At 37.1% G+C, this 23,755-nt stretch overlaps 1 protein-coding gene across 3 annotated transcripts in view; it reads right to left on the bottom strand.

The window, feature by feature from the left end:
* ELF1 (E74 like ETS transcription factor 1) overlaps window positions 1-23,755 on the bottom strand; it is a 105,796-nt gene that overhangs the window by 6,492 nt on the left and 75,549 nt on the right. For 2 of the 3 annotated variants that reach the window (XM_061170810.1, XM_061170811.1), the window contains exons 4-8: window positions 12,252-12,359; window positions 10,494-10,661; window positions 4,926-5,009; window positions 4,000-4,192; window positions 2,615-3,058 (exon numbers count right to left, since the gene is read on the bottom strand). In XM_061170810.1, the coding sequence (XP_061026793.1) occupies window positions 2,615-3,058; window positions 4,000-4,192; window positions 4,926-5,009; window positions 10,494-10,661; window positions 12,252-12,359 (997 nt within the window). The remainder of the gene's footprint in view (window positions 1-2,614; window positions 3,059-3,999; window positions 4,193-4,925; window positions 5,010-10,493; window positions 10,662-12,251; window positions 12,360-23,755) is intronic. The other variant, XM_061170812.1, reaches the window with a different exon arrangement.

A 23,755-nucleotide genomic window follows, 5' to 3' on the forward strand; every position in this document is an offset into this window, starting at 1 on the left:
AAAAAAAAGAATGTATGTGGATACATACGTACATTCATATAAATACATAATAATTTCTACAAGAAGAAATTGTGTTTTGAGAATTCCCCGCCGGTCCAGTGGTTAGTTCTCAGAGCTTTCACTGCCATGGGCCCGGGTTCAATCCCTGGTCAGGGAACTAAGATCCCTCCCACAAGCCGCACAGCATGGTCAAAAAAAAAAAAAGAAAAGAAAGGAAAAAAATTGTCTTAAAGTTTGAAAAGTTAAATTTTGTATTTCTTCGTTTTATAAGTAGTCCACTTAGAGAACTCATTATTCTAAAAGGAGATAAAGAATGATCATATACACTACTTCAAAATAAATTCTATAAATATGAAGGGGTGTTACATGTCAGACTATGTTAGGTGCTAGGAAAAGGACAATGAATAGAATCTAGCTCCTACAGATTTAAATGTATAGCAGGAGACAGGCATTAAAGTCACCTGAAACACCTGGTTTATGTACCAGAACGTGGTACAGGCAAGAAGTAAGCTTTAGCTGGAGAGCAAGGAAGGAATTATGAGTAGAGTGAGAGCTGGCAGTGAAGGCTACAGAAATTGGACTGCTCTCTGTGTGCAAAATAGATCTAACAAAAGCTGCAAGAAGGCACTATCACGAATGCTGACTCTTGAGCCATTAAACAAAGAATGGCTCTGGTCAGAAACATCACATAATGATATGCATCGGTAACATGTAGGTTGCAAGAGAAAAAAACAGGAGAAACAGGAAGCAGGCAGAGAGTCCACAGAACCCTGAGACTGTGGAAATGAAGATTCTGAAAGGTACACCAAAGACAGTTTGAAAATCAGAGGTAGGGAGTGTAATTACAATGTTTTAATATCTGGCAGTGAGTCTTACTCAGAAATTGACATTCAGAGTAATAAACTATCCAATATAATACACAATTTACTATCTTTCAGAGCTAAAGGTATGTGTTTTTGTTGCTCTTGTTGTTTTTCTTCTGGTTTGTTTTTATTCTCAAGGTCTAAAAAGGAAACTTTGATTAGAGATGCTAAAAAACAACTGAATCAGTCCAAGAAGGGAGTCCCAGTGATCAGCTGTGGCCACTGTATGTTTCATATCAACACAAATACATACAATGATAAGATGACAAAGAGCATAGAAACCAATGCGAGGAACCACATAATTTCCATTAGATATTCAGTCATCGTAAGTAACCAACAGAACTTAGAGGAAAATAAAACATTAAAAGGAAAATATAGAGTTAAATAAGTACTTCTTTAATTAGGATGGAAAAAACGTGATCTTTCTACTCCTTACAAGTCAACGATTTAAGAGAATTCAATTCTCTTAAATCAAACTTGTCAAACGTTTAAATGGACCATACAAGGAAGACTGAATCGTCTATAAGTCTGTTTTGATTCTAGGTAATGTATACTTCAAGATCAACTGAACAAAAACCCAGCATTTATATTCTAGAATATACAACTGTAAGATTGAAGTCAGCTAATGAAAATAATCAAAGAATCATTTTTACTGGATTTGGAAGGGCTCCTATATTTTATTATAATTCATGTTCTGGAAATTCATGGCAGTAGAAATGGAAAAACAGAACCTGAAAATGTCCATCTAATTTTCTGCCTTCCTCCTTTTTCCCATTCTAAATCAGTCAAGACCAGTCCCAAGTGTCTGCAATAGAGCAGTCTAATTTGTTGTTTCATGTTCTGGGGTTACGAGGCAGATTTGATTTGATTAAACCACAAAACTATTCTTCCAACTCTGCCAATCTAAAAGCCTGAAACAGAGGACCTTCGATTCTTGGCCTCCAACCTGTTTGAACTTTAGAACTATTCTGGATACTATCTGAGAAGATAGTATCTTCCCAAGGACTAATGTGTATTTCTTAGAACTCAATGCATTCCAAAGGGTCATGATATGTAAATTTATGTTAAATTTTTACAGCTTCTAACTTTGTTTGAAGAAAGATCTGAAACTATTCTCTGGATTTTCTTATATGTGGATCCCTTCTTATATGGATCAATTCAGTTACACAAAGCTATAGAGAACTGATTCAAATTGATTGAATAACATCAAGTAATGTCAAAGTTTAAAAGTAAGGAATCAGGGTCTTCCCTGGTGGTGCAGTGGTTAAGAATCCGCCTGCCAATGCAGGGGACACGGGTTCGAACCCTGGTCCGGGAAGATCCCACGTGCCGCGGAGCAACTAAGCCCATGCGCCACAACTACTGAGGCCACACACCCAGAGTCCGTGCTCTGCAACAAGAGAAGCCACCGCAGTGAGAAGCCCGCGCACCACAACGAAGAGTAGCCCCCGCTCCCCGCAACTAGAGAAAGCCCACGCGCAGCAACAAAGACCCAACGCAGCCAAAGAGAAATAAAGTAAATAAATTTATAAAAAAAAAAGAGTGCTTTAAAAAATAAATAAATAAAAATAAGGAATCATTGATACAATCACAGGACTGATGCAACGCTGCTGAAACAATCTGTTGACCAAGAGTTCTAGCTTGACATCTATATAATTTTTATTTTCACTTCTGAATCCTGACACGTTTAACGACAACTCTGGTCAGAAACATCGCACAATGATCTGCACCAGTAAGTTTAGTTTTCTCACCTAATACTCTGAACGGAAGAATTTAATGTTTCATCCTGCATGCTACTGGTTGCTTCTCCTTCTGGAACAGCTTGTACTGGCTGTACTACATGAATAGTCCGGAAGAGCTGGGTAGGATATGGAGTCTGTGTGGACTGCATTGTCCTAAGAACCTCTGATGGCTGTGCAGGTTCCACAGGATCTTTGGGTTTTGCAGCTTTAGAATTCCCTGGTTTTAGAACTGTAGTGGCTCCTCCTTTTATCCCTGGACCTGAAGATACTCTCGATCGACTTGCCTGGTTCCTACTCGAAGTGGTTGTTGAAGACAGTGATGGATCTGAAGACTCTATGCTGGAACTTGGATCCTCATCATCTATATAAATAAGGTCTTTCGGCATATCCTTAAACTGATACACCAAGCGCTGACCTTCTACTTTTGCCAGAATACCCCTTTGGTAATAGTACCTATTCAAAGCAGACAATTTCATCAATATTGTATTCAGTTATACATAAACTAAAATAATATTCAACACAATAAAAATTTCTTAATCATAAAAGTTTAAAGCTGGAAACAGGTGAGAAAAGACTTTCTAAATGAAGGGTAGTTATTTCTCTTCCATAGCTTAATTATAATGTCCCTAACCTGTTTAAATTTGCTTCAGTAAATCTGAAACAATTTTCTGTATAAAACTTAATGATGTACAAATAGAAATGATTCAAATTCTGTCATTTATTTTAATTAAATCAAGAACCTAAAAAGTGTGTGAGTTAAAAAATAAAATGCCAACTGTAACTAAATAGTTCTGGTTTAAAAAGGTTACCAAGTTCTCAGATCACTGATATTTCTAATAAATCTTTCTCAAATATACCCAGATCCTAAAGACTAAATGACATGATCACAAGAAAAACAAACTAAAAGTGGGTTTAAGTGATACATTTGTTCAACATTTTCACAGTGGCTAATATTATGCTCGAAGCATTAATTTATTCCAACACAATATATTACACATCATACCTGAGATTCATGTTTAAAAATGCACCCTCTTATTCAGTACCTGCATTACCACTAGTTGTTACTTTGTGCTGAACTAAAGTTTAATGACTCAAAACATGTGAGCCTTGTGGTCAATTTACAATTTCTGATGATAGCTTAACATTTTCTGATCCCTTCATAAGTAAAATATCTCGTTTGCATGAAGATTTGGGGGGAGGAAAGAGAACATTTTCCCAGATTGGAATAAGATTTCAACTTAAATACATACTCATTTCTATAAGAAGTGTGGTTTTAGCCCTTCAACAATAAAATTCACCATTTCTTTAACCCACGCACTTTTTAGAAGTCACCTACTTTTCAGTATTTAGGAACCGCTACTGGTCACACAGTGAACTATGGAAGCCTCACGTACCTGAGGGCTCTTCCCATGGTCTCATAATTCATGTCAGGCTTGTTTTTGTGCTTCCCCCACAACCGGGACACTGCTTTAGAATCTACCAATTTAAAAATGCCTTTTTCTCGCTGGGTCCACTTGATATATTTAGGACAAGTAGCTTTGTCCTGGAGCAGTGCCAGTAAAAACTCCCAAAGATAAATTGTGTTTCCTGAAACAAAAGCAATTTCTTTTTAACTGCCCAAAATTTCATTTGAAAGAACATAATAAAACACAACTAAAGGTCTTCTTAAGTTCCATCTATAATTATACAAACATACTACACAGTTCAGTTAGTACTGGTGATATAATGGTCATAATTTTTAGGGTCTAACATAGATCTTTTTATTAGTCCTGTATAAGATGTCTGAACAGAGCAATCCTGCCAATTAGATGTGTGATGACTTAGGGAGAAAGCACTTTGAGACAATTTTTTTTTTCACCCTCTTTAAGAACCGTTACTACGCCGAAGAAACTGAGAAAGAGTTGTACAAAACCTTTCAATAGTTGTTCTTTTTATATAAAGAGCCAGCAGATTAGCCTTAATAATTTTCTTCAAATTTGGGCAGCAGTTATGAAAATACTAAAACTCCAAGACAATGTAATAAAGTGTCTATGAACTGAAAACCTAACGTGGCTGAATTCTTCCAAGAGGCTCTTTATTAAATGAAAGGATGGATTATTTTGACAGGTAAGTGAAAATCTAGATGGATTTCTTGGACTACATTATTACCAGTCCTTCTACAGAAGGTGGCAACCCTATCTTATAAGCATGTGGCAGATCAATAAGATCCATTTCAATAAAAGCTGGTGGTTTCTACTTACAATATGCAGACATTTGAAAGCAATCTGAATGTCACTTGACCCGTTAAGTATTATAGGGAAGTTACAGTAGTAGTACTTACCCTTCCCATCTTTGTTTTTCTTCCTCACAGATATGTTTGGTGTCGTGGCTGGGGAATCTGGTCGTGGTGGTTTAGTTTTTCTCCCTGAAATCACAATGGCTCTACATAAATATGTGCCCTCAAAAGAGAGAGGGAATGGACAATTTAGCTGTTTATAAATGCTGTTTTGTCATTGATCCTAAATTTCAAGTGCCAAATATTTTATACATGGAACACATATATTGGTCTCCTAAATGCTATTTATTAAAAGGAAAATAACTTCAGTAAAAATTTGACTTTAACTTAGGTTAGATCACACTTTTACGTAGAAAACAATACTTTGGCTCATTTGTAAAAATGAGGTTAAGTTTAAACTTTACATTTTGTCTTTGAGGTGACAATACTGCCAGTGCTTTCTTAAAATCTGGGGGAATTTTCTTGATGCTGATAAAACTTGCGCTCAAAAAATAAGCCACACAGGTTTGTCTGCCTCTTGGTTAGTTCTCAAATACTGGAAACTACCCAAAACTTCTGGAGATATAAAAAATAAGTGAGGCTAAATTTTTGTGAACCACATAGTCAATTTTTATTTTCTTGTGCATTTTTAAACATCTCATTCTTCTATATTTCTTTCAATTTACAGCAAACAAATTTACTTTATGATTATCCATCATCCAGTCCTAAACAAGTCCAATGCAACAGAGTTAAACTGTATTTTGTGCAGCCTTAGTCTGGGTCAACCAACTATTCTAAAACTGTGTTTGTGATCTTTTTTTTGCCACTTATCTAGAACCACAACTCGGCAGCAACGTTGCCTATGATTTAGGTTAAGCTGATGATGCTGTCTGAACAGACTACTACCCTGTATTTGAGAGACAATGAAGATTAAGCATAAATAGATACTTTAGTTAGTACCATTTACCCCTACATTCTTGAAGCTGACTCTCTGATCTTAGATCATAAGGGTGAATGCTGGAGTAATATAATATAGGCAATAATTTAGAAAAGCAGAATTCTAGAGCTAAAGTCGCAAGGTTAGTGACAATACATCCCAAGACAAACTGAATAGGAAAACGTTTCTTTTTTTTGTTTTTTTTTGTTTTTTGCCCATGCCACGTGGCTTGTGGGATTGTAGGTTCCCCAACCAGGGGTTGAACCCAGGCCCTGTGCAGTGAAAGCATGGAGTCCTAACCACTGGACTGCTGGGGAATTCCCAGGAAAACATTTCTGAAGTTAAGGTAAGAGTCAAGGAGAAGAGGGTCAAAAAATTTACTCTTAAGGCCAGGTCCCTCTTGAAACTACCAGATGTATAAACGTAGACCCTAGGAGCCTGGTGTCTCAACTTCCATCATTACAGACATCTGCAGAGAACCTCTGCATGACACAGAGACTTCTAGCTAACTGTGTTCATGATAGTAAGGATTGGGAGAAGCCAGACTTCAGTTAGCTCCTATCCTTCCTCCCATCTTATTTTATGCTATTTATTGACTTGCTCTGATAGATAATATTTTCTTTATCCCACAGTTTTCCTCCACTTGTTTTAGTCATGGCAGATACTGTCAGTAGCCTACCCAATATCCATCCTCTCCATTATCTTCCTTACTGTTCACGGTGGCGATGTACACAGCTCCACATGAATTACAGATTAGTTGGGTATAGAAATTCTGGTAACAGTTATTTCTTCTCAGTACTTTGAACATATCCAGCCCTTCCAGCCTTTACTGGGAGTTTGTAAGCTGCCAATCCAATAATCAATCCTCTTCAGGTAACGTAGATCCTCCCTGGTTGGTTTGTTTCTTCTTCCTCTTCCTTTTTTTTTTCTTTTCTTTTTTTGATGGGGTGTGGAGGGGAGTCTTTGATGTTCCACATTTTTACCATAATATATTTAGGCTTGGATCTATTTTAGTTATGCTACTCGGGATTCACCATGCTGGGATTAACATCATTCTGGAAAATTCCTCAGTCATTATCTTTGAATACTGCCTCTTCCTCACTCTACACATTCTCTCCTCCTAGAGCTTTGATTAAACATGTAGACCTTTTCATGCAATCCTCACATCTCTCTTTCATATTTTTTATTCTACATCAGATCTATATTGGAGCTCACTAGTTCTCTCTTAAGCAGTGACTCATTTGCTGTTTAACCCATATATTACGTGTTCTATTTGGTCCCTTATCATATCAGCCTTTCACCGTTAAATAGGATGTTAGTCTTTCACTTTCTAAAAACAGCTTTATTGAGGTATAACTGATACACAATAAACTGCTTATGTTTAAAGTTTACAATTTGATAAGTTCTGACATATGTATACACCTGTGAAACCATCACTACACTCAAAGATAATAAACATATTCTTCGCCCCCAAAAGTGCTTTGTGCCCTTTTGTAATCCTCAGATCTCACCTTTCCCCACCCTGCCCAATCCACTCATATATTTTCTGTCATTATAGATTAATTTACAGTTTGTACAATTTTATATAAACAGAACCATACTCTTCTTTTTTGGCAGAGGGGGAGGGAGTCTGGCTTCTTTTCCTTAGCATAATTATGTTGAAATTCATCCATTTTTGTTTTATGTATCAATGGTACATTTCATTTCATTGCTGAGTGGTCTTTCATTGTATGGATATACCACAAATTTGTTTATCCAATCAGCAGCTGATGGACGTTTGGGTCGTTTCCAGTTTTGGGCTACTGCAAATACAGCTGCTAAGAACCTTCATTCATGCATAAGTTTTTCTATTAAATGTATGGCTTCATTTCTTTTGGGTAAATACTGAATAGTAGAATGGCTGGGTCACGTGTTAAGTATACATTAAGTTTTTTAAGGAACTGCCAAACTGTTTTCCAAAAATATTTCCTCCATGCAGGAAGGTGGGGTAATCATAGGGCTCACCTCATTGGTTTCCTGTTTCCCAGGGATCACTCACTTTTGTTGACAGATGTCCACCACTTTCTTTAGTACCATTGCTTCATAAATTTTATCTGTGGTTTTAGCTGTTTCAAACAGGAGGGTAAATCCAGGTTCTGTTTTTGTTGTGTTTTTTTTCCAGCTTTATTGATATATAATTGACATATTGTGTAAGTTTAAAGGGCACAACATGATGATTTGATATACTTATATATTGCAAAATGATTACCACAGTAGGGTTAGTTAACATATCCATCACTTCACATAATAATCACCTCTTTTTTGAGAACACTTAAGATCTATTCTCTTAGAAATTTCCATGGTCACCATGCTTGTACATTAGTCCCCAGAACTTACTCATCACATAAATGGAAGTTTGTACCCTTTGACTGACATCTCCCCATTTCCTCCACCCCGCAACAAACACCATTCTTCTCTCTGTTTCTATGAGTGTGGCTCTTTCAGACTCCACATAAAATGATAGCATACAGTATTTGTCTTTCTGACTTATTTCACTTAGCAGAAAGTCCTCAAGGTCTGTCCATGCTGTCACAAATGGCAGGATTTCCCTCTTTCTCACAGCTGAATTATATTCCATTCTGTGTATTTATATATCACATCTTCTTTATCCATTCATCTGTGGATGTAGACTTAGTTGTTTCCAAATCTTGGCTACTGTGAATAATGCCGCAGAGAATATGGGAGTGCAGGTATCTCTTTAACATCCTGTTTTCACTTCCTTTGGATATATACCTAAGAAGTGGGATTGCTGAATCATACGGTGTTTCTAGTTTTAACTTTTTGCGGAACCTCCATACTGTTTTCTACAGTGGCTGTACCAACTTAAATTTCCACCAACAGTGCAGAAAGATTCCCTTTTCTCCATATCTTTACCAACACTCTATCTCTTGTCTTTTCTATCACTTTTCCTAGCCATTCTATAGGTGTGAGGTGGTATCTTACTGTGGTTTTGATTACACTGCCCTGATGATTAGTGATATTGAGCATCTTTTCATGTACCTGTTGGCTGTTTGTATGTCTTCTTTAGAAAAACGTCTATTCAGGTCCTCTGCACATTCTTTAATTGGATTATTATTTCGCTATTGAGTTATACGAGTTGCTTATATATTTTGGATATTAACCCCTCATCCGATATATGATTTATAAATATTTTCTCCCATTCTGTAAGTTGCATTTTCATGTTGTTGATTGTTTCTTTTGCTGTGCAGAGTCTTTTAGTTTATTGTAGTCCCACTTATTAATTTTTGCTTCTGTTGCTTGTGCTTTTGGTGACATATCCAAAAAATTGTTGCCAAGTCAGGTTCTGTTACTCCATCTTGACTAGAAGAGGAAGTTTCACCTGGTATTTTTTAATAGTCTCATTCTTTGACAATGTTTTTTATTCCCTTGCATTAATAATTACAATCATATTCATTGAAAGTTTCTATTTGATAATCCTATTATCTGAGGTTCTCAGCAAACTAACCTTAGGGTTTTCTATGTCTGCTGCTTCTCATTCAGGAAGTATCTTTCTTATGCATTCTGTGATACTGAAATGTGAGTTCACCTTCAACAGGGTTTTATTTGAAGAAATACCGTGCAGCCTGGATTAAACGTATGACGTGCCAAAGCAATTTTACAAGAGCTTCGCCTAGTGCCCAAAGTTACTGCCAGCCACGGGCCATTGTTATGTTAATTACTTGGCTGGAAATTCCTAAAGTCAGTAACAGTTTAAAATCTAATCATAAACCTAAGTTAAGACAAACCTAGGATTATGAATTCTCAAAGGAAAAATTTTTCCACCCAGCTGAGAAATACAAGCTTCTTAACATCTGTCCGTGCCAAAGGGTGGACTGTTTTTCCCCTTAGGGTATAGCTAAGGGATCCCTATTATATGCTGAGGTCTCTGTCTAATACCCCATCTTGCATTGGACCAAGACTTACGCATCTGCCTCTACGTGGGCAATAAAACCAAGCCCCTTGGACATCCAGACTGACATGTCCTTCTCAGCCCTCAGAGCTGTTGCAGTGTCAGCTCACTCTTATTTTCCTCTGCATTTTTGGCTCTTGGAATTTCCCTTACTTTCATATGAAGTTAGGTTATGTGGTGGCTGGTGATGCCATCAACCAAGATATTAAACTCAAAAGATTAAACAAGCTGGAGTGGAATCAAAAGGCAATGAAAGGGGAAGAGTGTCAGTGTTAGAATGTAAGTATGGTCCTAATTTGTGAAAACTTTAAAATTCCCTCTAACACATGCTAACATTTCCCTCTTCAATTACTTACCTGCTGATTTCCAACTTGTATTCTTCCCACTGGAATCTTATATTGGAATCTATGCTGGTGGTTTTCAAACTATGTTCTGCGGGAGGAAACTGATCTCAGCCCTTACCCCTGAGCTCTTTCTGAGCTTGGATGAAAGAGTTTAGATAAAAGATTGAGGCTTTAGAAAGTTGGAAAATCCCTTTTCTGTGAGATAGACCAAATATTTTAAATGTATAAAAAAGTATAAAATAATTCTTTAAAAATGAATCTAATACGAAGAAATAACTCTGTTTTGTACCTTCAATTTTTTCTCACATAAGTTTTAATTGGGGTAGAAATATCCTCGAATAAAAGTTATATTTAGATTCCACATCAAGAGTTGACTGTTTTCCCGTAACAAATTAACCACCCACCTTTCTTTCTCTTAGGTTGTTCTGGTGATGAGCGTCCTGGTGAGTGTGCATATGTCTCTTGAACGTGCTGAGTTTCCATCACTTCAGGAATCCCATCTAATGTGACGGATACATGGGTGATTGGGGCAACAACAATGTCATCTTCAGATGAACTAAATATATTATTATCTAATGGAAATAAAATCAACTAATTGTAATCAACTTTGTATTATAAATCAAAATTTATAATATTATAAATTAAAAATATTTCCTGTTTCTTTGAAGATTAAAATAGAAATAAGATTTTGAAATCTAGTCCCTGCTTTTTATTTCCTCTGCCCTAAGTCAAGTACCCTGAGGCAGTCCAGGCTTGACAGGACTATTCAACGCCCTCCTTACCTGACTTCCTATCCCCAGTCTATCTTGTCTCTCTTCTCCATTCTTCACATTGCCGCTAAAGTTTTTCTTTAAAACCTAAGTCTGGCCTGACCATATTATTCTTCTCTATAAAAACTTTACACCCTGAAAATTAGAAAGAAAAATAAAATTGACATATCTTCCCATAGTTTACAGGGGGAAGAAAGATAGGAACAACCCAAACTCCACAGCATGCCATTCTGAGCTTCCACAATCTACAAACCATTATGAAGCTTATACTTCAGCTCTACCAAAGCATTCTGAATCTCAAACATTTCACTGTTTTTTTTTTACAGGTCTGTGTCTTTCGTTCAATCCCCTCCGCCTACCTTGAATGACCTTTCCTGTCTCCTCCACCCATGAAAAGCTTATTTGTTACTAATCGACCAGGTCAAAACATTGCCTCCATAAAGCCTGTCTCTGGTGTTTTCAGCTAGAGGAATCTCTCCTTCCAGAACACTCTGCTATCCCTCTCATGGCCTTTATTTTTGGCTTTTACAGTTATTTACGTAAATAACTATCTTGTAAAGAAAACTGTCAGCTTGAGGAAAGAAACAAGATCTGTTCATTTCTATATCATGTTATTGCCTGATACATTGCTGTGCATATAGAAAATATTCAATAAACATCTTAAATTGATTTAATAATAATTAATTTTATGAGTTTGACTACTTTCTTGTCAGAAAAGTCCAAAGGAGAACATGGATTTAAAAGCAGATCAATAAATGTGGCAGTGAATTTTATGCCATGAAGTCTCAGAAAACATTTCAATGGATTTTTGCCTATTCACTGATGAATACTGACTAAAGATCAATAAATATCAATTTTTATTGATCAATAAAGATCAATATTGACTAAAGATCACTAAATTATAATAGTTTGGGCCCTAAATACTTCACCAATGAGGTTAAGAAGAAATTCTGCATAATCTGCTATTTGACAACTAAATTACTTTTTTATCCTTAATGTCCTCACTCGCCAAATTAAAAAAAAAAAATCTTGTTTAACTGAACACTTTAGCAAAGGTGCCTCAACTAGTACTGGTACTGTACCTTAAGATGCACTTGGGACCAAAAAAATATAAAACATGGTCTCTGGTCTCTTGATATTTATCATCTGAGAGAGAGATGGCAGAAGAGCTTTTCAAAGCATATAAACATGGTCCTACTATATAGCACAGGGAGCTATATTCAATATCCTATGATAAACCATAATGGAAAAGAATACAAAAAAGAATGTATACATATGTATTACGGAATCACTTTGCTGTACAGCAGAAATTAACACAATATTGTAAATCAACTGTACTTCAAAAAAAAAAAAAAAGCATATAAACATGAACAGTCATAACACAACACTCACTGATGCGCTTTTCGTCCAGCATAGGGCCAGGAGAATCCATATTGAGGAGTGCTTCAGCAGCCTCGATAGTTTCAATTGTTTCATCCCCATTATGACAGGAAGCTTCAACTACAATACATTTAAAGAGAAAACAGAATTAGCTACAAGACATTTGTTCTTCTAAAAAGCACAGATTCAGGAATTCCCTGGTGGTCCAGTGGCTGGGACTCAGCACTTTCACTGCCAGGGGCCCAGGTTCAATCCCTGGCCAGGGACCTAAGATTCCATAAGCCATGCGGCGTGGCCTAAGTAAATAAATAAATAAATACATTAATTAATTAATTAATTAATTAAAAAGCATAGATTCTCATCTCTTGAACCAGGATACATCACTTAATACTCTGGTTGATAACCATAGTTTGTCTCAACATATAAAATCTATACTGAAAATGACTATATTTCTCATTTAAAACTTCGCAAGATGTGGGGGTTTTATTAAAAATAACAACAACAACAACCAAAAACCTCTGCAAGACGCTGGGAGGTAAAAAAGTAAGCAAAATAGAACTCATACTCTAGGAGGAAAACACTAGTCATTTCTGATAATTCTTGTATTTACATGAATAGTAAACTAAGATGTCACTGGGCAGGTCGTGCTGTTTCTGTTGACTCCATACTTTAAAATAACTGGGTTGATAGTTTTAGGTCCCTTTCAGCTCTAACATTGATTCCAATACTCTTAGTTCACTCATAGGAATGAATATGAGTCTCTGTTAATTTCTGAATCTTCTTCCATTCTTCTATAATTAGTGAATTGCCACCATCACCAAAAGTTTTAGTCGTAGTCACATTATTAGAATCTAAACACTCTTTGATAATTATAGTATTCTGGTACCTTTCTTCTCTAATGTGTAACATAGAACACTAATTTCCCTACTGTGAACTGTGCCTAGTCCAAGTAGTTTTTTATGTTCTTTAAAAATATTAAAATACAAATGAAAATTAATCCAAGTACATGCTAGACACTCGACACTTCTCTGCATTCCAGAGAGATGTCCGAAATAGCTGCACAGTGAATTCCCTGGATGGCTTTTAGCCCCTCAGTTCTAGGATCAGCACCAAGAAACTAAATAAAGAGCTACCAATGCTCTCTTTTCATGGATAAATTCAAGTTTCCTGAATGTGGTATTTATCATCCATAATCCCTTGTACTTACTTGCTATATTTTCCCCTCAATATTGACAAAATTACACGTTATTTTTAAAAGTCTGAAAAAATATATATATATAAATAAAATCATGATTTTCAGATTCAGGGTTGGACTGATAGTATATAACTCAATGAATATAAGCCTTTTAATTTTATAAAACATTAGAAAGTAAATATAAACGTAGTATTTGAAGCAAAAGTTCTTTTTCTCAATCAAGTGAATGAAAGTGATCATTATTTACACACTGTCCTCTCCCTATTCCTATTCAATCCAGAGAAGCAACAAAATCATTTTCCTCTTCATTATTAAGATTATAACCAGATTTCCAAGAAATCTGTAGTTCTTTGAAATTTACCTTAACTTTCCATTAGAATATTATAACATTTATTATCCTAAATATTTCCTAAACAGTTCACACGCTCTTTTAGACTGAAGATTTCCAAGAACCTACAAAATTCTTCGTTGATTCCAAATCCCCAGCTCGCAAAAATATTGAATTACTATCACTCTTAAGTAACTGTACAAGGAAATGTGGAAGATACAATAGTATAGGACATGACCTTTTTCCTTATCTATTGGTAACGGATAGTTAGATACTGTCTAAGAAAATAACAAAGTGATCAGTTTTATGGTATAGAGCAGACTGACTACAGGCACTGTATATCATTATAAGTTAGGAAGGCTTCCTGAAGAGATGGGTTTAGGCTGAGTCATTTAAGATAGCTAGGATTTAAATACTTTGAGAGGAAGAGAGAGAAATTAAAGCAAGAATAATAGTAGAAGCAAGGGCATGAGAAGAAGTATTATGCATTTAAAGAAAATGAGATAATTTTCATTTAATTATATAATTATATAATTTTCATATAACGGTCTATACCGTTAGAAAGCAAAATGTGTAATTGCTAAAGATTATTATAATAACGGCATATTAATTAATTTGCTTTACAAATTGACTAATGTGGCTGACTGCCTCCCCAAGGGAGGAATCCCACAATAGGAATGGAAGGCATGGACTGCTGAAGGAGCAGAGACCAGAGACAATTCCTGAATGATGCTTTCAAAGAAGTTCTGGATCTCGGACTATATACTAGTCAGCTCCTCTCAATTAGGAAAAACTCCCAACAAAGCACATTTTCTCCCATAAAATACTGGCTAACACTGGGAGTCCCCACAACCTGCCAAGCCAGAAGAGAACCTCCTTCTTCAAGATATGAAAGATGTATCTGCAGAATTCCAACCTTCTGGGCTCCATTCCCTCAGCTAATATCTTTGAACCCAAATATGTATAGGCCACAGGGAGGACAAGGAACAAGAAGACAGCCAACATAAAAAGAGGCAAGGATTTTAATCTAGCCTGGATTTCTCTGACAGCAATTTAACCCTTATGGAGTCTTCTTTTAAAGGCTTTAAGCTTTTCCTCTTAAGGCCAGTGCTCACATTTCTGAGTTACTACAAAAAGCACTCTAGAGCACCTGAATAGATTTTTGACTAGTTTTTTAATTCTAAAAGTAGGTGTCCTTTTCATTTTCATATCAAGATACACAAAACTTCATTAGGAGATTCAGAGTCTTCGTTAGGAAACTACTTTCCCTAATTATAATGAAAAATAAATCAATTAAATTTTAATTATATATTCTATTAAAAACAAGTGCTTAACTGAAAAAGGATTAATCTCCAAAATTTACAAGCAGCTCATGCAGCTCAATATCAAAAAAAACAGACAACCCAATCCAAAAATGGGCAGAAGACCTAAATAGACATTTCTCCAAAGAAGATATACAGATTGCCAACAAACACATGAAAGAATGCTCAACATCATTAATCATTAGAGAAATGCAAATCAAAACTACAATGAGATATCATCTCACACCGGTCAGAATGGCCATCATCAAAAAATCTACAAACAATAAATGCTGGAGAGGATGTGGAGAAAAGGGAACCCTCATACACTGTTGGTGGGAATGTAAATTGACACAGCCACTATGGAGAACAGTATGGAGGTTCCTTAAAAAACTAAAAATAGAACTACCATATGACCCAGCAATCCCACTACTGGGCATATACCCTGAGAAAACCATAATTCAAAAAGAGTCATGCCAAATGGATAAAGAAGACGTGGTACGTATATACAATGGAATGTTAATCAGCCATAAAAAGGAACGAAATTGGGTCATTTGCAGAGACGTGGATGGATCTGGAGACTGTCATACAGAGTGAAGTAAGTCAGAAAGAGAAAAACAAATATCGTATATTAACACATGTATGTGGAACCTAGAAAAATGGTACAGATGAACCGGTTTGCAGGGCAGAAATTGAGACACAGAAGTAGAGAACAAACGTACGGACGCCAAGGGGGGAAAGTGGCGGGGGGTGGGGGTGGTGGTGTGATGAATTGGGCGATTGGGATTGACATGTATACACTGATGTGTATAAAATGGATGACTAATAAGAACCCGCTGTATAAAAAAATAAATAAAATAAAATTTAAAAATTAAAAAAAAAAAGAGTCATGTACCACAATGTTCATTGCAGCTCTATTTACAATAGCCAGGACATGGAAGCAACCTAAGTGTCCATCGACAGATGAATGGATAAAGAAGATGGGGCACATATATACAATGGAACATTACTCAGCCATAAAAAGAAACAAAATTGAGTTATTTGTAGTGAGGTGATGGGCCTAGAGTCTGTCATACAGAGTAAGTCAGAAAGAGAAAAACAAATACCGTCTGCTAACACATACATATGGAATCTAAAAAAAAGAAAAAAAAAGGTCATGAAGAACCTAGGGGCAAGACGGGAATAAATGCAGACCTACTAGAGAATGGACTTGAGGACACGGGGAGGGGGAAGGGTAACCTGGGACAAAGTGAGAGAGTGGTAGTATATATATGTACATGTATACACTACCAAATGTAAAATAGCTAGTGGGAAGCAGTCGCATAGCACAAGGAGATCAGCTTGGTGCTTTGTGACCAGCTAGAAGGGTGGGATAGGGAGGGTGGGAGGGAGGGAGACGCAAGAGGGAAGAGATACGGTGATATATGTACATGTATAACTGATTCACTTTGTTATAAAGCAGAAACTAACACACCATTGTAAAGCAATTATACTCCAATAAAAACGTTAAAAAAATTTTTTTTAAAAAGTGCTTAAAAGTCCAATTCCTCCATAATAGTTAAAACCAGAAAAGATAAGTACCTCAAAAAGTCTAGCAAAATGATTAAAATAAGGCATTGTAACACTTGCTGTTAAAAACTTAAGCCTCCTATTTAAAATCTTGTAGATTTACGGTATAGTAGAAAAGCATATTGCGGGACTTCCCTGGTGGCCCAGTGGTTGAGAATCTGCCTGCCAATGCAGGGGACACGGGTTTGAGCCCTGGTCCAGGAAGAGCCCACATGCCCTGGAGCAACTAAGCCTGTGCGCCACAACTACTGAGCCTGTGCTCTAGGGCCCGCGAGCCACAACTACTGAGCCCACATGCCACAACTACTGAAGCCCGCGCGCCTAGAGCCCGTGCTCTGCAACAAGAGAAGCCACCGCAATGAGAAGCCCACGCACCACAACTAAGACCCAACAACGAAGACCCAATGCAGCCAAAAATAAATAAATAAATAAATTTATTTAAAAAAAAAAAAAAGAAGAAAAGCATATTGCTTCTCTGTCAAGGCTTTGAAATTCTATGAATTGAAGAAAATATCCTACTAAAACTAAATTTTTGAAAAAATCAGGCAAGTAAGGCACAGATAACTCCATAATTAATTACCATCTTCTAAACATTTATATAACTCTAAATGTTCATTTATATAAATAAGTTTTATAAATACTTGAAGTCTGCTGGGTAGATGAAAATGATAAAATTAGTATGTATAACTATTCAGTTGCCTATCAATTAAGAAAATAGAATGAGAATTTCAAATCACTTCTTTGTCAAGCTTTTTATAATGAAAAATTTCAAACATATAGGAAATCATATTTATAATGAACTGAATGCATCAAGGGCCCAGCTTCAATACTTAACAGTCAATCTTCCTTAATCTATACTCCCTGGCCCAACACAGACACGGGATTATTTCAAAGTGAACCCCAGAGAGCCTATCATTCAATCGTAAATATTACAGTATATAGACAATACCATGATCACATCTTTTAAAAATCACTCTTTAAATCAGATATCCACTTAATATTGAAATTTCTGTCTCAGATTTTTTTAAATCTGAAAAAGTTGGTTTGTTAACCAGATTTCAAACAAAGTTCATGCATTACATTTGGTGGCACGTACCTTCCTTAGTATTTTTTTTTCCCATTTTTGTTATTTATCTTAGGAGAAACAGGGTCATCTGTTTGTAGTTTCCCACATTCTAAATTTTGCTGATTATATATCTGTGGTGTCACTTACCATATCCCCCCCCCCTGTGTATTTCCTGTAAACTGGAAGTTATATCTAGAAGACTGATTTGATTCACATCCAATTCTTTGGCAAGAATACTTCAAAGGTGATGCTGTGTGATTCAATGGGCCTTTTGAAGGTAGGTAGGTCTTCCTTCGGTACCGCAAGGATTGAGAAGCAGGTTCAGGTGTTGCCAGCCTGATCTATCCAGCATAAAATTCTCCATCAGCCTTTTACCTAATGGCTTTAGCAGTTACTGATGATAGTTACCTAGATGCACTATTTCATTAGGGATTTCAAAATGGTGATAATTCTAATCTTATCACTCCTCTAGCATTTATTAGCTAGAATTCTCTATAAGGAAGAACTTTGTCATAAACTATCTGGTTACCCTGAGCCACAGTTCATACAATAAGGGCAAATTAAACGCTTGGCTCTTTTTCCGTTATTTACTGATTTTCAGAATAATAAATGGGATCTTTCAAAAGTGACCACTGGGACTTCCCTGGTGGTCCAGTGGTTAAAACTCTATGCTCCCAATGCAGGGGGCCGAGGTTCGATCCCTGGTCGGGGAACTAGATTCCGCATGCCCCAACTAAGAGCCCACATGCCACAGCTAAAGATCCCGCATGCCGCAACTAAAAGATCCCTTGTACCGCAACTAAGACCCAGAGCAGCCAAATAAATAAATAAGTATTTAAGGAAAAAAAAGTGACCACTAAGTTTAAAAGATTTTTATTAGCTTTTGGTTTTATCTTTCTATTTTTAAATTTATTTATTTTATTTATTTTTGGCTGTGTTGGGTCTTCATTGCTGTGCGCGGGCTTTCTCTAGTTGTGGAGAGCAGGGGCTACTCGTTGCTGCGGTACGTGGGCTTCTCATTGCTGTGGCTTCTCTTGCTGCGGAGCACGGGCTCTAGATGCGTGGGTTTCAGTAGTTGCAGCACGCGGGCTCAGTAGTTGTGGCTCACGGGCTCTAGAGCACAGGCTCAGTAGTTGTGGCTCATGGGCTCTAGAGCACAGGCTCAGTAGTTGTGGCACACGGACTTAGCTGCTCCGCGGCACGTGGGATCTTCCCGGACCAGCGCTCGAACCCGTGTCCCCTGCATCGGCAGGCGGATTCTCAACCACTGCGCCACCAGGGAAGCCCATATCTTTCTATTTTTAAATGTAAGCAAACACATATATATCATTTATATTCTTTCCCCTATCTTAAATAATAGGTAACCATTCATGCTGTACTGCCCCTTGCTTTTTAAACTTCATATACACTAGAAATCATTCCACAACTATATATAGAAATCATGCTACCTTCTGAATTTCAAAAACGTAAGGCAAGTTAAATGTGGTTAATATCAGTAATCTAATTTGTAAAACTTTGTTTATTCCACTTAGCTTCAGTGCTTAGGTCAGGAAATACAAAATAAATTGGTGGTTCCTACATGAAACAGGAATGAAAACCAAAAAAAATACAACCAAGCTTTTAAAAATATAGACAAAATGTTTGCCCTTCATTAAATGGGTTACAAAAATTTCTTGTAAGCAACAATAAAACCCCCAAGCCTTTTTTTCTTCCAATTTTATTGAGATTATAATTGACATACAGCACTGTGTAAGTTTCAGGTGTACAGCATGATCTGACTTACACACATCGTGAAATGATCATCACAATAAGTTTAGTGAACACCCATCATCTCATACAGATACAAGATTAAAGAAACAGAAAAAAATTTTTCTTGTGATAAGAACTGAGGAATTACTCTTTTAACAACTTTTATATATAACATACAGCAGTGTTAATTATATTTATCATACTGTACATTATATCCCTAGTACTTTTTTATCTTCTAACTGGATGTTTGTACCTTTTGACCACCTTCGTCCAATTCCCATTCCCCCCATCCCTGCCTCTGGTAACCACAAATCTGATCTCATTTTCTATGAGTTTGTTTATTTGTTTTCAAAGTACACCTGACCTACAACACTGTTAGTTCCTCAACACAGTGATGTGGTATTGCTATACATATCAAAATGATCACCACGATAAGTCTAGTTAAGACACATCATCATACAAAGATATTACCTAGTTATTCACTGTATTCTCCACACTGTACATAGCAATATATATATTATTTTAAGTTGTTGATCACTTAATTTCAAACGCATTTTAACCCTGCATTTTTACTCCCCAACTCCACGTTTACTATTTCTGACATCGTGTTTTACGTCTTTCTGTTTTGTGTATCCCTTAACTACTCATTGTGAATACAGATGGTTTTACGATGTTTGTCTTTTAACCTTCCTACTAGCTTTATACATGGCTGATTTACTACCTTTACTGTATATTTGCCTTTACCAATGAGATTTTTCCTTTCATAATTTTTATATTTCTTGTTGTGGCCTTTTTTGGCTAGAGAAATCCCTTTAACATTTCTTGTAAAGCTGGTTTGTTGGTGCTGCACTCTTTTAACTTTTACTTGTCTGTAAAACTTGATCTCTCCATCAAACCTGAATGAAAGCCTTGCTGGGTAGAGTATTCTTGGTTGTAGGTTTTCCCCTTTCACCACTTTAAATATATTGAGCCACTCCCTTCTGGCCTGCAGGGTTTCTGCTAGAAAGCTCACAGCCTTATGCGAGTTCCTTGTATGTAACTTGTTGCTTTTCCCTTGCTGCTTTTAAAATTCTCTCTTTCATTTTTGCCACTTTAATTACAATGTGTCTTGTTGTGGTCCTCTCTGGGTTGATCCTGTTTGGGACTCTCTATGCTTCCTGGACATGGATGTCTGTATCCTTTCCCAGGTCAGGAAAGTTTTCAGCTATCATGTATTCAAACACGTTCTCTGCCCCTTCCTCTCTCTCTTCTCCTCCGGAACCCCTATAATGCAAATACTAGTACACTTGATGTTGTCTGAGAGGTCTCTTAAACTGTCTCATTTCTTTCTATACTTTTTTCCTTTTTCTGTTCAACTTCAGTGATTTCCACTACTCTTGTCTCCCAGCTCACTGATCTTTCCTCTGTGTCATTTAGTCTACTGTTAATTCCTTCCAGTGTATTTTTCATTTCAGTTATTGTACTCTTCATCTGTTTGGTTGTTCTTTACATTTTCTAACTCTTTGTTAAAAACTTCTAACTTCTTGCTCTATGCACCCATTCTTCTCCAGAGTTCCTTGAACATGTTTACGATCATCATCTTGAACTCTTTATAGGGCAGGCTGCCTATCTCCACTTCACTTAGTTCTTCCTTCTGGGGTTTTATCTTGTTCCTTCATTTGGAAGATATTCCTCTGTCGCTTCATTTTATCTAACTCGCCCTTTTTATTTCTATGTATTTGGTAGGTTGGTTACATTTCCCGACCTTGGAGAAGTGGCCTTCTGTAGGTGCCGTCCTATGCATCCCAGCAGTGGTCTCCCCTCTGGTCACCAGAGCTATGTGTTCTGGGGTGCTCCCTAGTGGACTGCGTGGGTCCTTCTGTTGTGATAGGCTAACTATTGTGGATGGTCTGGTAGGTGTGGCTGGCCTGTGGTCCAGTTGTTGGCCAGGTCCTGCCTTGCACGGAGGCTGCCAGGGACCCCAGGTGGTCCCAGGGCTAGTGTTGGCTGACAAGTGGGCAGAGCCAGGTTCTAGAGTGGGTAGTTGTGGGGCTCAGGATCCCAAGATCTAGTGTCAGCCTGCTGGTGGGCAGGGCCAGTTCCTGACACGGCTGGCCGTGAGGTCCAGGGTGTCCAAAAGCTGCTGTTGGCCCACCTGTGAGTGGGGCTGGATCCCGGATAGCTGGCTGAGGGGTCCAAAGGGGTCCATCTCCTTTAATAATTTCAATTTTAGACTCAAGACTGGTAATGGAAGGATTTCCACATAGATGAAGCTCATAGTCAAATGCTTTTCATAAATTTTTAACAGCACAGCCTTGTTTCAAAGGAAATGTTATATAAAACCCCAACCTATAAACAGATAAAAGTAGTATTTTATCATTATACATTTTAAAGGTTAAAATTTATATCAAACTTGATATGAGATAAAGAAATGATAAAAATGAAAGTGTTCTGATGAACATGAAAATTTGAAATCAGGGGTTATCGATGACAGCTACCATCTAATATAACCCTCAAGTCCATAAAAATAGTTCGATCTTTTTATTGAAAATTTCAAACAGAATCAAAATTATGGGACATAGTATAATGAATTCTCACATATCCATTCTCAGCATCAGTCATTATCAAAACATAGTCAATCTTCTTTCATCCACACTCCACTTACTGCCCAAGGTCCCCTCACACACACCCTGACCCCCAGGATTATTCTAAAGGAATCCATGACACTGTATTTTATCTCTAAGTATTTGAGCATATGTATCTAAAAGATAAAGAATCTAACACAATGCTATTATCATGCCTAAAAATGTTAACAATATTCCTTATCATCTGAAGTGCTACCTAGGTCTCATAATTACAGTTTATAAACTGTCCTATCCCCATCACCATCTTCCCTGTAGTTTCTCAAAAGCACAGTACTCTCCCCTCCCACACTCTGGACTAAGGAGGGCTATAAGATCCTTTCATTTCTCATGACATGACTCGAACAAGTACAGAAGAGTTAAACAAAGGCTTGGGTTGGAAGTTAAGAAAGTCAAGAGAGAAGAAACATGCAAATAGCAAATCTGATTTTCAAGATGTGGCTTATTTTCTGGATCCATTCCATACCAGTTCTGTTTTCCAGGAAGGAAGGAGCTTGTCTGCATCTCGTCATCAGCTATCTTCAAGTCTAAGCCCAAGAGAGTGAAGCACTGGAAGGAAGAAATAATTCCTTCTCCTAAAGATCCAAGATCTGCTTTCCTAGTCTCCATTTCTTCTTTGAGGACCAGTATCTTCCTTGGTGACTAAAACCAGGAATAAACACTCCTTCAGGGGAGACCCTGGTTCCCAACCCACAGAGAGTGTAGCCTTACCCTAAGGCATCAAGAAAGTAGGTCAGAACACACTGTGGCGAAAACCCCATTAGCTACACAACACATACATGCATAGTGGTGGTCATTCTATTATACAAAACACGAAGTACACAGTCAGTGATGAGTTGAAACCTCTTATCTGATTAATCCAATTGTCTTATTGATAAGCGAGAAACAAATCTAGATTTATCAAAAACTTTCATTGGGTTGCTCTGAACAAAAATGTGAATATATGAGAACATGCTTTGTAAAGAAATAAGAGGACAGTACAAAAACTAAGTGTTGTTCATCAACGTTATCAATGACTCAGTCACTTGGTACATGACATAGGCAAGTCATTTAACTTCTCTAATTTCAGTTTTCTTTTTCTGCTGTGAAAATTAAATGAGTACTTTTAAAAAAATCTACTATGTTAATATGATACAATGATAAGAAGACAATGCCATTTTGGAGGTATTTTTGCCCAAAATGGATTATCTCATTCCAATCATGAGAAAATATCACAGAAATAAAATTGAGGGGCATTCTACAGTGTCTGACCAGTACTCCTCAAAAGCATCAGGTTATGAGAGACAAGGAAAGACAGAGGAACTGTCATAGACTGGAAGCGACTAGGAAAAAATACCAACTAATTGCAATGTGAGATTCAAGATAGGATCCTGGAACAGAAAAAGGATGTTAGTGTGAAATGCGTGGAATAAAGTCCAGGTTTAGTTGATAATACTGTGACTAATGTTAATTTCTGGTTTTTAATTTAAGAATAAATATTCAGAGCTTCCCTGGTGGCACAGTGGTTAAGAATCTGCCTGCCAATGCAGGGGACATGGATTCAAGCCCTGTTCTGGGAAGATCCCACATGCGGTGTAGCAACTAAGCCCGTGCGCCACAACTACTGAGCCTGCATGCCACAACTACTGAAGCCTGTGCACCTAGAGCCTGTGCTCCGCAACAAGAGAAGCCCGCGCACCACAACGAAGAG

Source organism: Eubalaena glacialis, chromosome 16, assembly GCF_028564815.1.
Source record: "Eubalaena glacialis isolate mEubGla1 chromosome 16, mEubGla1.1.hap2.+ XY, whole genome shotgun sequence".
Classification (NCBI taxonomy): domain Eukaryota; kingdom Metazoa; phylum Chordata; class Mammalia; order Artiodactyla; family Balaenidae; genus Eubalaena; species Eubalaena glacialis.